Source organism: Salmo trutta, chromosome 23, assembly GCF_901001165.1.
Source record: "Salmo trutta chromosome 23, fSalTru1.1, whole genome shotgun sequence".
NCBI lineage: Eukaryota > Metazoa > Chordata > Actinopteri > Salmoniformes > Salmonidae > Salmo > Salmo trutta.
Window position 1 is genome coordinate 28120221 of NC_042979.1, and position 17040 is coordinate 28137260.

Below are 17040 nucleotides of genomic sequence, written 5' to 3' on the forward strand. Positions count from 1 at the left end.
GTGTGGTTTTCCACTTTAATTTTGAGTGTGACTCCAAATCCAGACCTCCATGGGTTGATAAATTGGATTTCCATTGATTATTTTTGTGTGATTTTGTTGTCAGCACATTCAACTATGTAAAGAAAAAAGTATTTAATAAGATTATTTCTTTCATTCAGATCTAGGATGTGTTATTTTAGTGTTCCCTTTATTTTTTTGAGCAGTATAGTTTGTCTGTGGGCGTTGCTGTGTGTGGGCGTGGCTGTGTGTGGGCGTGGCTGTTTGTGGGCGTGGCTGTTTGTGTGTGTGTGTGTGTGTGTGTGTGTGTGTGTGTGTGTGTGGGGATAGTGCAGCAGTCATACCTCTGCGTGTCAGGAACGGCTGTGTAAAAAGTTATTATTGAATGTGGTTAATGCTCCAGTCAATGTGTGCATGTGTGTACCGTGGTGTGCTAGAATGCTGCCACACACACACACAGAGAGAGAGAGAGAGAGAGAGAGAGAGAGAGAGAGAGAGAGAGAGAGAGAGAGAGAGAGAGAGAGAGAGAGAGAGAGAGAGAGAGAGAGAGAGAGAGAGAGAGAGAGAGACTATTCAGACAGTAATAGAGGAGCTGAACTTGATGGCCTCAGGCCCCATGTTATTCTGGACGCACAAGAAATGTCTCTGTCTTTCTGTCTTTCTCTCTCTCTGTCTTTCGCTCTCTCTGTCTTTCTCTCTGTCTTTCTCTCTTTCTATCTCTATTTGTATCTCTATGGACTACAACTCTCTTTATCTGTATCTCTGTATAATCTAGATTGATGGGCTATAGCTGGCAATATTGCTGCGTGGCATGTATTGTACGTGTTTATGGCCATGTGCCATAGGAAGGGGGGTGGTGGTGGATGAGGTAGGACAGTGGGTGGGTTGATCAAATCAAAAGGAGCAGGATGTCTAATAAAGATGCTGTGAAACACACCAGCTGCCCAGAGCCTGACTTCTAACATGGACACGTTACACAGCTCATATTATTTTAATGATGCTGGAGCAATTAGTGGCAGGAGAGACATGAGTGTGTGTCTGTGTGTGTGTTTGTGCATGGCGTGCGTGTGTGATAGAGTTTGTGTGTGTACACACGGTGTGTGTGTGTGTGTGTGTGTGTGTGTGTGTGTGTGTGTGTGTGTGTGCGCATCTGTGGATAGTGTGTGGGTTAATTTTAAACCGTGGATGAAACAGCAGCTGGTGAATATAAATGCAAATGTATTAGCATTTTCATTTGAGTTTGAAAAAAAGGGAGGACCTTCCGGGCTTCCTTCCTCTACTTGAGATTTCTCTCTCCGATGGTTATTTCTGAGAGGAGAAAAACAGTGAAAAAAATATGATAAAAGAGGAGAAGGGGATCCATTCAGCGGAGTTGATAATGGCTGTTGTTCAGCCAAGCACACAATAGTATGGTGCTTTTTGGGGATGATGGGATTTTTTTACCCACAAGTCTCTGGGGACCTCTTCTGGGGCCCTAAAAAAGAAAGAAAAAAGAAACGCGCGCGCACACACACACACACACACACACACACACACACACACACACACACACACACACACACACACACACACACACACACACACACACACACACACACACACACACACACACACACACACATTCTCATTTGCCCTATGATGAAGGATAAACCTATTAAGTATGGGAGGGCAGGTAGACTAGTGGTTAGTGTTGGGCAGTAACCGAAAGGTTGCTGGATCGAATCCCTGAGCTGAGAAGGTAAAAATCTTCCGTTCTGCCCTTGAACAAGGCACTGTTCCCCAGTAGGCCGTCATTGTTAATAAGAATTTGTTCTTAACTGACTTGCCTAGTTAAATAAAGGTTCAATAAAACATTGTTGTGGTGTTGTGCCGCACCCCCCCCCCCATGTAGCAAGGATCTGTACACAATTCCTGGAAGATGAAAATGTCCCAGTGCATACGCACCAGACATGTCACCCATTGAACATGTTTTGGATGCTCTAGATCGCCGTGTACGACAGCGTGTTCCAGTTCCTGCCAATATCCAGCAACTTCACACAGCCATTGAAGAGGAGTGGGACAACATTCCACAGGCTACAATCAACAGCCTGATCAACTCTATGCAAAGGAGATGTGTTGTGCTGCATGAGGCAAATGGTGCTCACACCAGATACTGCCTGTTTTTCTCGTCCGAGCCCATTTTTTAAGGTATCTGTGACCAACAAATGCAAATCTGTACTCCCATTCATATGAAATCCATATATTAGGGCCTAAAGAATTCATTTCAATTGACTGATTTCCTTATATGAACTGTAACTCAGTAAAATCTATGAAATTGTTGCATGTTGCATTTATATTTTTGTCAGTGTAATAGATGTGTTGTTGACTGAACAGCATAGCCTTCTGAAGGGGTTTCAGCCCCATGGATAGCTCCTACTCCTAGAACTGAGCTGCAGCTTACTACTATATTATGTAGGCAGCATGGAGACTCCATCAGCATAGTAGTGGCCAACCTGCTGGAGTGACTTCTCTCAAAATATATTTGTATACATCATTGTTATACATCATTACGGTGTATGACGAATACACTTTAAATAAGACTCATTCGCAAGTTGTATGATTCAGATTGAGTTTCAGGCAACTTGAATAGGTCTACTTAAACAAATTGTAAAAAGAATGCACAACCAGTCTGATAGTTTATGTAGTTGTTATCTTTTGACCTCAAGGCCAGCTGTTCGATGTTGCAGCCTATTCTCTTATCTGCCTCATTTTCTTTCTTTCTTTTTGAATATACTCGCAACGTAACAGACAGTGTTCCCTCCAACACTCAACCCTCCCCAGCATCAGATGCCATACAGATTGTTCCATTACACGGGATTACCCACTTCACTTGTATACGATTATTGATTTCATTCTTCCTAGTCCCTCATATACAACACACCCCCCATCCCCTCTCTCTTTCTCCCTCGCTCTTTCTCTCTCAGGGTCCTCTCCTCTTTCTTTGAGTACTGCAGAGGCACGGTTGCATCGTGCATCGCGGAGGAGAGGAGAGGTGAGGAGAGGAGAGGAGAGCGGGAGGAAAGAGAAAGAACCCTAACTACCTACATTCCTGCGTCGCGAGGGAAATTTGGGAATATCGACTGGAAATAGCACACAGCTGGCTCCCTGCGATGCAAAAACGAACTGCCCATTTTCTGTAGTCGGTGAGTATTTTTTCCCCCGTCTTTATACTTTAATTTGACTTAATCTCTTTGACGCAAACCCAGTGTATTGTGAGTGGGCTATCCCCGTGATCTTTGCTCGGTTTACAGTAGGATACATGTAGATTTGAAATGTGTATCGAACCGTACTCACATTAGATTAGCTCACCAATAACTATAAATATTTGCTATGTATGCTACGACATGAATAGAATACGAGATCATGAATAAACAGGCTTCACGTTTGCATATTTGAGGGAAACTTAAAAGGTGTCACGTTTGTGAACTTCAAACGTTGTAGGTATTTGCGCATGCTGTGGCCTCGATGTAACTGCTGTCGCTGTTGGAGTGGGACACCTGATCAACACGTTTCATCCCGCTGAGATCACAGCACCGCGCATGTAGCTCAAGCCTTCCCTGTAGCTCAGTTGGTAGAGCATGGTGTTTGCAACACCAGGGTTGTGGGTTCGATTCCCACGGGGGGCCAGCACAAAAAAAAAAATGTATGAAATGTATGCATTCACTACTGTAAGTCGCTCTGGATAAGAGCGTCTACTAAAATGTAAATGTATGAATGAATTAGATATTTAGCTGTACTCATGTAGATTACTCTGGGCTACATGGGATGCTTAATTGAATTTATTCAGTAAGCTTATAGTTATGCTGATTAGACTAACGATTCTACAAAAGTGTAGTCGATCAATTAACGAATGCGCACATCCCTTTCAAATAAATACACTTTTTGACTGAAAGATAATGAGTTAAAAAACACAACACAATTATGTTTATGCCTTATAAATCCCCGAGAGCGTCTCGTGGGACTCATCAATCAATCGCCATAGGATATTACACTGACTTTGTATTACCCTTATCCGGCTCCGCCTCGAGCTCACTCACTCACACACACACACACACACACACACGCACACGCACACGCACGCGCACATTATGCAGAAAGGGAACAGATCCATCAATTACAGCAGAGAGAATGAGGGAGCGAGAGACAGAGGCAGAGAGAGTTCGATGCTGCTACAAATAGTGCTGGTTTACTGAGTAATCTGCGGAGAGAGGAGCAGTCCGAGGATAGAGGAGGATGGAGAATTGATTACCGACCACAATGTCAGGACAAGACAGAAAATCACATCACAGGATGCAGTTTGCTACAAAAGTCCGGCCGGTGATGAATGTCCTTCCAGACCGGGTTTACTGTGGCCATGCAGTGCAGCCTCCGCACGACTCCACGGAGCCGCGGTAGTAAAGGGTGAATCTGCTGTGCGTGAAGAGGGAGAAAGAGAGAGAGAGGAGAAAGACACTGAAGACAGTGCCCAGTACTACTATCTCTGCCTCCATTGTCAGTGGCTGAACATACACAACTATCCATCGCCTAATGTCTCTCTTTCTTTTTTACTGTAACATTGTCTGTGTGACAGTTTGATGGAGACCAATTCTAAACAGTTTAAACAATTCATTATGGGAGCTTGAGCAGGACTGGACATGGCATATTGACATTTCCCTGGCTCAGCTATACAGGCAGAGTCTCTGTCCCAAATGACACCCTATTCCCTATATAGCACCCTACTTTTGACCAGAGCTCTATGTTCTCTGGTCAAAAGTAGTACACTACAGTACATAGGGATCAGGGTGCTTTGGGACAGAACCTACTCAATGTTGACTTCAGGTTGGGATAAAGGGAGTGTGTATTTTCACCTGCTTATCTTTGGAGTTCATGCATCGTAAAAGGAAATCTTATCCAGCTCATTTGTTTTATTTCAGCAAAGCCTTAATAGCAGTAAACGATCAATAGCCTATCAGTAGCTTGATGTAGCAGCCTACAATTTATTGGTTTGAAAAATCTGTAATTTATCAACTCATGAGTAGATTGTTCCATTGATATAGTCACATTTAATGTAATTACTTTTGCAAACTGATATAAAGACCGTACGTCATGGTCCTTATGTCAGTATACTGATTACATGACAGAACTACAAGCCTTAAAAAATCAAAAATGAATAAAATGTTTCAGGCATTGGGAGTTCTCCCAAATTCATGTCATCCAGCCCACAACATGTTTTTTTATTATGGTTAAGGAAACCGAGCAGAACATTCTCCCATAACAAACAAAAGTCATCAAGAATATTAACAATTATAAAACTGTGAATATCTTTCCATAATTGTTTTACATGTAGACAATGCCAAAATAAATGCAAAACTGTTTCTGGATGCTCAACACAAAAAGTACAGTTAATGTTAATGTCTTTTTTGAGTTTCTTCAGGTAATGATTCACAGGGTAATACTTAAGGATCATTCTGAAAGAGACCTCTTTGACCTTGTTAACAAGCAGGTATTTGTGTGGCAATAACTAGACTTTTTTCCAACAGATATTAGCGACCAATGTATTCCAGTAAATTGTGACATAAGGAATGGATACAATATCCCTTTGAAATAAAGCACGTATAGATCTGTTGTTCTGAGGGAGCAAGGAGAAACACATTTTCCCTATTGGAGAGTCAACTAGATTAAGTTAGGGTAGGTCAAGAAGGTGAGGTCTGGTTACACCTCTAAATAACATGAGAGTTCCAGATGGAATAGCATCAGAGACTATGGTGAACTCTCTAGGTGTTACAGGGATATTGTAACGAGATAAAAATTCCTCATAATTGAGTAACAATCCTTCTGCATAAAAAAATGGACTCACCAGCAGGATATGATTATTGAACCAGTTCTTAAAAAATAAAGACTTGTTTCTATACAAAATGTCCTTATTGTTCCAAATGAAATACCTATGTGCGGAAAAATTATGTTTATATATTAATGACCACGCTAAGAATACTTGTCTATGAAAAGCAGATCATTTTGCAGGAATTTTATCAATGTTATAGTTACAAAGTAACATAAAATTGTGTCCACAAAACGGGAGAAGATATGAGGGATGGAGTTGGATTCTTTAAGAAATGTTTAGCCCAATTTATCTTAAAAGTATTATTCAAAGTAGGAAAATCAAAAAAATTGAGACCACCATATTCATAGGAGTTCATAACGACAGATTTCCTAATAAAATGTGTACGATTTTTCCAGATGAAGTTAAAGAGCCTGGTCAACCGCTTTACCTATTTTGTTGTCAAGATATAGGGACTGTGTCACGTCCTGACCATAGTAAGTTGCTATTTTCTATGGTAGAGTAGGTCAGGGCGTGACAGGGGGTGTTTGTCTGTTTTTTGTATTTCTAAGTTGAGTTTCTAGTTTTGTATTTCTAGGTTGGTTTTTGTTTGGCATGACCTCCAATTAGAAGCAGCCGGTTGTCGTTGTCTCTAATTGGAGGTCATATTTAAGTTGATGTTTGTCCCACTTGTTTTTTGTGGGTGATTATATTTTGTGAGTAGTGTTTGTTCCTCCTGCGTCACGGTTTGTTGTTTTTTCCTTCAGTTTATTTTTTGTATTGCATTAAGTTTCACAGTTTAATAAATATGTGGAACGAAACAGACGCTGCATTTTGGTCCGATCATTCAGACAGCCATGACAGACTGGGCTGCATAAGTAAGTCTGGAGATACCTTCAGCTTTAGAAAGCAATACTCGACCTTTCAAGGATAAATCCCTCTGCAACCAATGGTTCAACTTTTTGTTTTTTTCAATAATAGGTATAACATTTTATGAGCATCTTTCCTGTTGATCCTTAGATCCCAATGTATCCCAAGGTAATTCCAAGGGATGTTACTTTTTCCTTGACTGGAATATTGCATATAGAGGGTATCACACAGTCTTTAACAGCAAACAATTCACACTTATTAAGGTTTAGGCAAAGACCAGATGCTTTGGAAAATATATTTATCACATCAACTGCTCTAGGAATCTGGTCAGCATCTTTCAAAAAGAGGGTTGTGTCATCTGCATGCTGACTTATGATAATATCTCTGTCAGCAATAGAGATCCTTTTATATCGCTGGATTTAACAGAACTTGTAAGAAGTTGGGTTGCAAGCAGGAAGAGGTCATGCAAAATTGGGCAACCTTGCCTAATTCCTCTTTTCAAATCAAATCTAGAAGTGCCATGCTTTTACTTAATTTAACTGTTCCCATTCATATAAAGAGTTTTAATAGTACTACAAAATAATTCCCCAAAGCCAAATTTCTCAAGGGAGAGAAATAGAAACTCATGTTCCACTGTATCGAAGGCTTTATAAAAGTCTAAGAAGACAATAAAACTATATTCGAAGATTAGATCAGAATAGTCAATAAGGTCTAACACCAGTCGGATATTATTAGATATATCTCTATTCCTCATGAAGCCAGATTGGGTCTCTTCTATAATTGAGTCCAATACTACCTTCATTCTTTTTGCAGTCATTATTGAGCAGACAGATGGACGCCAATTATCGAGTAGAAGAAGTCTTTCTTGGGTTTAGGTATTAATGTAATCAGACTGAGTCAAACTGGGAGGGAGAGCATTATTTACAATGCTTTCAGAAAAGACATCCAACAGAAATGGGGCCAACTGTTGAGAAAAAGTTTTGTAAAACTCAGCAGATATACCATCAGTCCCAGGAGCCTCCCCAATTGATTTCTCATCCCCCAGAGTCAAAAAAAGAGTTGAGAAAACCTCACAATACTTAGAACTATATAAATTCCTGTAGAAGTTGCAACTAAAGTTAGAGATTCATTTGGGATCATCTGTCATGAGACCATTAATATTTCATTGTTGAATTGTATTATTTTTAGTGTGGTATTTTTCTAACCTTAAAAAACAAGATTAATTTTGTTCACCCTCCTCTAGCCACTTCTTCCAGGATCTGACAAAGGCTCCCTCTGCTTTCAATTTCTACATGTCATCCAACTTGTTTTGTAGCTCAAACAGAACAGATTTGTCCTCCTCTGAGAGACTTTCAACAGGCAGCAGGTAGCCTAGTGGTTAGAGTGTTGGACTTTCCCTGTGGCTCAGTTGGTAGGGCATGGTGTTTGCAACGACCAGCATGGTGTGTACAATGCCAGGGTTGTGGGTTCGATACCCACGGGGGGCCAGTACAAAAAATGCATGCAATGAAATGTATGCATTCACTACTGTAAGTCGCTCTAGATAAGAGCGTCTGCTAAATGACTAAAATGTAAATGTTCTAACTGAAAGGTTGCAAGATTGATTTGCTGAGCTGACAAGGTAAAAATCTGTCTTACTGCAGACAAGGCAGGTAACCCACTGTTCCTATGCTGTCATTGAAAATAAGAATTTGATCTTAACTGACTTGCCTAGTTAAATGAAGGTAAAAAAGTGGTGATCTTGGCAAGAATACTCCCATATTTTCCTACCTCATATTTAAAAAGCTCCCAGTTATTACTGTATGAATTGTCATTTATAGTTTTGTTCCAAAAGTGTGTAATTAAATTGTTTATCTCCATCTTGACCAACTCATGTTTTAATATAGAGCTATTAAGCTTCCAGTAGGATGCTCTGCCAAGGCCATTATCAGAGATAAAAAGTTTAATGTCAATATAAATAGCTCTAAGGGGAGTGGCAAGGATGTTAACCCGAAATACCCTGTTTATCAAAACATTGAGACACCAGCCAGAAATCTATGCATGACTGTCTGGATCATGCCTTATTACTACATGTGAAAGACTTGTCATTAGGAAACTTTACTCTCCAAATATCTATCAAACCTTTCCATAAACTGCCTCAAACTTGTATTCATAGAAGTGGACTGTCCCGGAGACCATCTATCAATTATATTATTCGGAGAAATATTAAAATCCCCACCTACTGTAAGTAAATCATTCGGGAACTTGGTTAGCCAATGGAGAATACGCTTTTCTAAAGGGTCACAGTCGGAGTGTCACGACTTCCCTAGCCATCGCCACTCCATTTTTCATTGTTCCATTTGTTGTTGTTTCCCCGCATGTCTTTGTGTGGAATTGTTTTGTTACGTGGTTAGTGTTACGCGCCAGACTGGTTTTTCCCCGGGTATCGTGTTTTGACCCGGGTATCGTGTTTTGACCCGTAGTATATTTATTGTCATACATTTACATTGTTGTGAGTGTTTTTGCGCTCATTCACTTTTGCCATTGGCTGGAGGTTTTTTGACGCAGTTGCGTCTGTTGTGCTTCTGCCAAATAAAGTGCGCCTGATCACAACTCTCTGCTCTCCTGCACCTGACTTCTTACCAGTAGCGCACAACCTTTATCTTTCTAAAGTTGGTATGCAGAGCTCGGTAGGAAGCGTGCGTTCAAGCTGCCATCTTGGAGCCTCCACCAACCCACAGCATGTCACAGCTCCAGGATCACGACCTTATGATGTCACAACCTGCCAGCTGACCACTGGACTGGAACCAAGATGTTTTTAAATGGAGGAGGTAATACATCTCCAGTCCTCATTTTTTTATTTAATTTAAAAAACGTTTTTTTTTATCATGGCTATGTTTTCCTGTTTACTGATCATGCTATGTGTTCCTGTTTACTGATCACAACCCTGGTTGGATCTGGAAATATGTCATGCCCGTACCACCTGTCCTGAACTGTTGTCTGTTCTATCACAGTGCAGATGAAGGCCTTTTTATTTTTATTCAGCTTTATAAATGGGACAAATCTCCCCTTCTCTGTGATTCACTGTTTGTGTGTGTGGGTGCGTGTGCGTTTGTGCATGCATGTGTGTGTGTGTGTGTGTGATTAATGAAGGTGGCTGTGTGGCGTCAGCGGGTCATGACAGCCCCACTAGGAGGAAATAATTTGTCCCTCTTAGCAGGCTCCTGATTCCAGCCAGCAGGAAGTGTGCATATTGCCTAAAACACACCGTGAGCCTATAGTAACCTACACTACGCAGGGACAGAAATGTGGAAAGGCATTTGACTGGATTTGTGGGTGGATGTGTGTGTGAATTCTACATAAGTGTGATTTTGTGACCACAACTTTGTCAGTGTGTGTGTTTATGCTGATGTACCATATACATTTACAGGGTTATCTGTGAATCTCATGGTGCACAGCGGCGACTTCTGTCAACATTAAGGGCCATTAGCATATTAACTATGTGTAGGAAGGGATGGATCCACCGTCATACAGTACATAATGAAATGTCAACAGACCGACAAGGCCTTTTAAGTTGCGGATCGCCTTCTGAGCAGCTAACCGATCGCTGCAGCTGTACACAGTCCATCTGTAAATAGCCCATCCAATCTACCTACCTCATTCCCATATTGTTTTTATTTACTTTTTTGCTCTTTTGCACACCAGTATCTCTACTTGCACATCATCATCTGCACATCTATCACTCCAGTGTTAATTTTCTAAATTGTAATTTCATCGCTACTATGGCCTATTTATTGCCTTACCTCCTCACGTCATTTGCACACACTGTATATAGACTTTGTTTTTTCAATTGTGTTATTGACTGTACGTTTGTTTATTCCATGTGTAACTCTGTGTTGTTGTTTGTGTCACACTGCTTTGCTTTATCTTGGCCAGGTTGCAGTTGTAAATGAGAACTTGTTCTCAACTGGCCTACCTGGTTAAATAAAGGTGAAATAAAAAAATACAATTGAAAAATGGAGAGCCGATCTGGCCAGCCGTTTAAACTGTGGCAACAGAGAAAGAGAGGGTTGGAGGGAGGAGGAGAGCGGGGGAGAGAGAAGTTAGGAGACAGCGATAAAGAGAAGAGTCTTTCAATCAAACTCTACTAAAACACAGGCATTCCTATTCCACAGTCTATATCCCACCCCTATCTTGGCTGCTTGGTATCCCATCCCCACCAGAATTCATACCCCCCTTTGTAAAAGTTCAGTCTAAGTTAGTTATGGAGTTGATCAGGTATTCCCTCCTTCCCCCCTGGGTGCAGAGCCTCAGTATCCAGTGTGATGATGAGTTTGATGTCCTGCAGGACTCCACCGAGCCGTCAGACACTGTGTTAGAGAAGCTACATTACTGTCATAGAGTTTAGGGGACTTGTCTAACGGGAATAGAACACCGGCCGTGTCCCAAATGGCACCCCATTCCCTATATAGTGAACTATTTTTGACCAGGGTCCATAGCAATATGTAGGGAATAGGGTGCCATTTGGTACACAGCCTCTGAGACGGCTCTCTCCTCTCTAGATGGGCCAGATGAACAGGAAGTAAAGATAGCTGGGGGTCCATTTGGTACGCAGCCTCTGAGACGGCTCTCTCCTCTCTAGATGGGCCAGGTGAACAGGAAGTAGAGATAGCTGGGGGTTTGTTTGTTGTCTTGGTGGTGGATTATTGTTGTCTCTTTGTTTGTTGTTACAGTGTGGTTTTACCTTGGTTTACCTGTTTTATCGGACTGAGTTGATTTGGTGGAATGAAATAGGAAGAGAACATAGGTATAACATACTTGTGGTGCACACACGGCACATACTGTACACCTACTGTACACATACTGTACACATACTGTACACATGCATATGGGCACACACACTCACGGATATATAAAGTTGCGTTTTACATCACACACACGACTACAAACATCCCCCCTCAGAACAACGCTGCTTTCCACTCTATTTGACTGCAGCAAAATCTCCAGGGCTGGTTGAGTTTGTTCTAGACATCAGGGCTGGTTGAGTTTGGTCTAGACATCAGGGCTGGTTGAGTTTGTTCTAGACATCAGGGCTGGTTGAGTTTGTTCTAGACCCCAGAGCTGGTTGAGTTTGTTCTAGACCCCAGGGCTGGTTGAGTTTGTTCTAGACCTCAGGGCTGGTTGAGTTTGATCGAGACCCCAGGGCTGGTTGAGTTTGGTCTAGACCTCAGGGCTGGTTGAGTTTGATCGAGACATCAGGGCTGGTTGAGTTTGATCGAGACATCAGGGCTGGTTGAGTTTGATCGAGACATCAGGGCTGGTTGAGTTTGTTCTAGACCCCAGGGCTGGTTGAGTTTGGTCTAGACCCCAGGGCTGGTTGAGTTTGTTCTAGACCCCGGGGCTGGTTGAGTTTGTTCTAGACCCCAGGGCTGGTTGAGTTTGTTCTAGACATCAGGGCTGGTTGAGTTTGATCGAGACCTCATGGCTGGTTGAGTTTGATCGAGACATCAGGGCTGGTTGAGTTTGGTCTAGACCTCAGGGCTGGTTGAGTTTGGTCGAGACCCCAGGGCTGGTTGAGTTTGGTCTAGACCTCAGGGCTGGTTGAGTTTGATCGAGACATCAGGGCTGGTTGAGTTTGATCGAGACATCAGGGCTGGTTGAGTTTGATCGAGACATCAGGGCTGGTTGAGTTTGATCGAGACATCAGGGCTGGTTGAGTTTGGTCTAGACCTCAGGGCTGGTTGAGTTTCTTCTAGACCTCAGGGCTGGTTGAGTTTGTTCTAGACCTCGGGGCTGGTTGAGTTTGTTCTAGAACCCAGGGCTGGTTGAGGTTGATCGAGACATCAGGGCTGGTTGAGTTTGGTCGAGACCCCAGGGCTGGGTGAGTTTGCTCTAGACTCCAGGGCTGGGTGAGTTTGTTCTAGATCCCAGGGCTGGTTGAGGTTGGTCTAGACCCCAGCTTCAATGCACCTGCTTGCATGACAGATTCATCCTGATGTCTTATCTCAGCCCTGGGGCCAGAGGTTAGCACAAACACCATACATTAATTAACCTGTCATCTGCCTATAAATATACATGGGCCTCACCCCACACTCACCTTTCATCCTCACCCCTCAGCCCAGCCTCACCCCAGACTTACCTCTCAGTCCAGCCTCGTCCCTCAGCCCAGTCTCGCCCCTCAGCCCAGTCTTGCCCCTCAGCCCAGCCTCACCCCTCAGCCCAGCCTCACCCTTCAGCCCAGCCTCGTCCCTCAGCCCAGCCTCATCCCTCAGCCCAGCCTCACCCCTCAGCCCAGCCTCACCCCTCAGCCCAGCCTCACCCCTCAGCCCAGCCCAGCCTCACCCCTCAGCCCAGCCTCACCCCTCAGCCCAGCCTCACCCCTCAGCCCAGACTCATCCCTCAGCCCAGCCTCAGTACTCTACACTCTACTCCACTCGAGTCCTGGGACATAAACAGATATCATGCTAAAACAGGTTTTGGAGAATTTATCCAAGATAGATAATACTGTGTACTATCTAAAATAACTCCACTTGAAATAATGTTAAGGATATGTATCCTATACGGTATGTAGGCTCTGTTAAAATAACATTTGATTTGTTATATGATGTCTGAGATGTGCCCCATGCTTCACAGGCTTCAGTGTGAGAGGTTGAGATGCTGTCTGTCAGCAGGCTGTGGTGTTGGGGGCAGGGTGGTGATGGTGAGGTCTGATGTTTTGACAGGCCCTCTGAGATCCTCAGTCACAGTGTCAAGTAGTCACAGAGGAGGACGCCAGTCCCACACCACATGACATGTACTGGACTGTAGTGTACTGTAGCCTGGCCTGGGAGCAGTACATAGATTCCTGGAAGAAAACAGCAGAATACATTGAGCTAGATGGAATGGAACACATTGGCTCACACAGAATATACAGATTCTAGACCAGTCTAGACCGAACACAGAAAATAGATAATATAACTTGACGGATCACACAGACCTAGATGGAAGTCATAGACCCCAAACAGAAAACACGGGTGTCTCAGAGGCCCATTTCAGTCAGAGGGTGCATGGAATCTATCCACTTTTATTTATCCCCTTCTCTCTCTTTTTTTGGCCTGTTTCCGCCTTTTACATTCATTTCCTTCCATTGACCTCACAGGCTGACAGACATATCCCCTGATAATGTTTAGGAAGATTTATAGCGTACACTGAAGGCCTCAAGGGTTCCTCACTAACTACCGGCAGAAATAGTCCACTCTGCAGAAAGCCCGATTGTGGGAACTTATATTGACAAAGGGAACCTGAACACTGCTGTATCCAAATCACTGTCCAGTTCAAAGAGGGTGATATGGGTTCAGTTTGGGGTATTAAGTTAAGTCTTAAATGTATTTCTCTCTCTCCACAGACAGATGAGCTGTGACCAGATCTAACCACAGTCTGCATAGTGATCTCTATTACTGGAACCCAGCTGTCTTCACCGCTCAACCTTGTGACTGCTCCCATCCCACTGCCGTAGAGATCTGCTCTCCCTCACCACAGCAGCAACAGCTAGTGATCCTAGCCAACGCTAGCACCATTTGGCCCACCTCCAAACTCACTGTGGTTTGCTGCAACTGAATTGCCATTCAATAACTTACACTCTGATACTTCAGAAGAAAGTAAGCAAGTAGGCTAACGTAAGTTAAGTTTCTGACAGTTAAGTTGTCCTCCACTGCAGTTCTTTGGGAGAAATCTTTGCCAATGAGAATTGGTTCCCAACTGACCTAGTTGGTTAGATAAAGGACAAATAAAGACAGATTGGTTATCTATCTATCTGAGTTAGTGAGATGGATGAGTCGTACAACAACAGGATGTCGCTGGTGAAGGGCGCCAAGGACATCGCCAAAGAGGCCAAACGCCACGCTGCCAAGAAGGTCAGCAAGATTGTGAACCGCGCCACGGAAGAGTACTCCTCCCAACGCAACTACAGCCAGTTCCAGAACGAGGACAAAGACAATGACGACACGTGCTACACACAGCCCGACAGCAACGGACACTTTCCCTGCAGCCGCACCGCCAACGACGAAGATGGCGAACACTACGCCAGTGACGCCACGGAGGGTCACGATGATGAAGATGAGATCTACGAGGGGGAGTACCAGGGGGTGCCTGCTTACACTGACAGGAAGCCCAGGGATGGGCAGGTTTCTCTGGGTCAACCTGTCTCAGACAGCCTGAAGGACCGTAAGGAGCTGGAGCAGGAGAGGCAGGCGGACGAGGAGGAGCTGGCCCAGCAGTATGAGCTGATCATGCAGGAGTGTGGCCACGGCAGGTTCCAGTGGCAGTTGTTCTTCGTGCTGGGCATGGCGCTGATGTCAGACGGTGTTGAGGTGTTTGTGGTGGGGTTTGTCCTGCCCAGCGCCGAGACTGACATGTGTGTTCCCAACTCTGGAGCTGGGTGGCTAGGTAAGGAAGAGTGTGTATGTGTGTGTGTGTGTGTGTGTGTGTGTGTGTGTGTGTGTGTGTGTGTGTGTGTGTGTGTGTGTGTGTGTGTGTGTGTGTGTTGGTAGAAATAGGGGCAGTGAGGACGTTGGATGACATTTACAAATGTACTCTCATTACGTTAGAACAGGTTGGGTTGTCATGGCACCAGATATTTGGATGCCTGAGTAGAGAGCTGTGTGTGCAGAACCAGAAATTCTAGAGAACCAGAAATTCCAAGGCCACACAAACCCATATGCAGTTAACATGTTTTCTTGCTCACTTTTACTGTCTGTCACCATCATCATTCTGAGGTAGTGGTGACTCACCCTAAAGAAACAGAGAAACCGTTTGCAGTCTTTGGGACCCTGAAATAGCCTTCTGGTGCAGTGTAGGTCTGATTGTCTCGCCTCATCATGGCTCTGTATGAAGGTCATCCACACTATTAGTGGAGAAGAGCTCCTAATTGACTGTCTGGTTAAGAAGAGAGAGAAATGGAGACAGTCAGAGAAAGAGAGAGGGAATGATAGAGAGTCAGAGCGAGAGAAAGAGCGAGGGAACGATAGAGAGAGTCGGAGAGAGAGAGAGAGAGAGCGAGAGAGAGAGAGGGGGAATGAGAGAGAGGGAACGATAGAGAGAGTCAGAGAGGGAAAGAGAGGGAACGATAGAGAGAGTCAGAGAGAGAAAGAGAGGCAACGATAGAGTCAGAGAGAGAAAGAGAGAGGGACTGATAGAGTGAGAGAGGGAGAGAAAGAAAGAGAAAACAGGTTTATATAGTTCTGAAATGGCTTGAGACAAAGAGAGGCATTATGACTGACACCAGCAGGAAAACACTTTTCTTTTACCTGCTTTTCTTCATTCTTTCTATACATTCCCATCCCTCTCTCTTTGTTACCTCCCTCTCTCTTCCTCTTCCTCTTTTTATCCCATTACCTCTTTATTACATCCCCCTCTGTTTTTCATTGTTGTGGGGTGATGGTGAGTTATGATTGTGAGGTAGTATAATCTGTGCAGTATTATGCCTCTCTGCAGTTTAACCATGCTAAGCTGTCTCAGGACACCCACAGCAGGGTGTGTGAAAGGGGGTATGGAAAGCCACTGGGGCAGTTGACTCCTTTGGGTTTCCATAAAAAGGGGGAAAAAATGCTTCTCATCTGTGTCTTAGGCTAGGTGAATAATGCGAGGGGGGCCTGCAGGAGTGTCTGCCCTATGATGGGGTGTGTGAGGTTTTCATCCCGTTATTGACTGACAGTGAATTGATTATGACCGGAGGGATCGTGTGTAGATTGATGAGGAAATAAATCTATTTTATAATAATCCAAGGGGTCTGAATACTTTCCGAATACACTGTAATTCCAATGCAAGAAAGCCAAAAATGTTTGCCCCCTCGCCGATTTCAACTGCCCCCTTAGTCACTTTATCCTGGCACCGGGTCGGGGGCTTTTGGCCATGAAAAGCTGATCATTTAAATTGGCACTGGCCAGTTGTCTGGGAGAAGAAAAAAAATCCCATTGTGAAATAATGCATTTTAGCCTATTCATTGATTGAAATACCAGTCGACTGTCACGACTTCCACCGAAGTCGTTTCCTCTCCATTCGGCGGTCGGCGTCACCGGTCTTCTAGCCATCGTCGATCCACTTTTCATTTTCCATTTGTTTTCTCTTGTTTTCCTACACACCTGGTTTCCATTTCCCTCATTAAGTGTTGTGTATTTAACCCTCTGTTCCCCCCATGTCTTTGTGTGGAATTGTTTGTGTGAAGTGCTTGTGCATATGTTTACTGGTGCGCGTCGGGTTTTTTGTACCCATATTCTGTAGTATTTTTATGCCGTTGGTTTTTGGATTAAACTGTTCTGGCTACGACCTAGTTCTGCTCTCCTGCGTCTGACTTCCCTACCACCAGTTACACACCCCTTTAC

The 17040-nt window shown here is 43.7% G+C and overlaps 1 protein-coding gene across 2 annotated transcripts in view; it reads left to right on the forward strand.

Annotated features, from left to right (window-relative positions):
• Positions 1–2737: 2737 nt before the first annotated feature.
• LOC115159721 (synaptic vesicle glycoprotein 2C-like) overlaps positions 2738–17040 on the forward strand; it is a 53842-nt gene continuing 39539 nt past the window's right edge. The window contains exons 1-2 of one of the 2 annotated variants that reach the window (XM_029709727.1): positions 2738–3179; positions 14067–15106. In XM_029709727.1, the coding sequence (XP_029565587.1) occupies positions 14488–15106 (619 nt within the window). In that variant the 5' untranslated portion in view covers positions 2738–3179; positions 14067–14487. Of the gene's footprint in view, positions 3180–14066; positions 15107–17040 lie in introns of those variants that run through there. The other variant, XM_029709728.1, reaches the window with a different exon arrangement.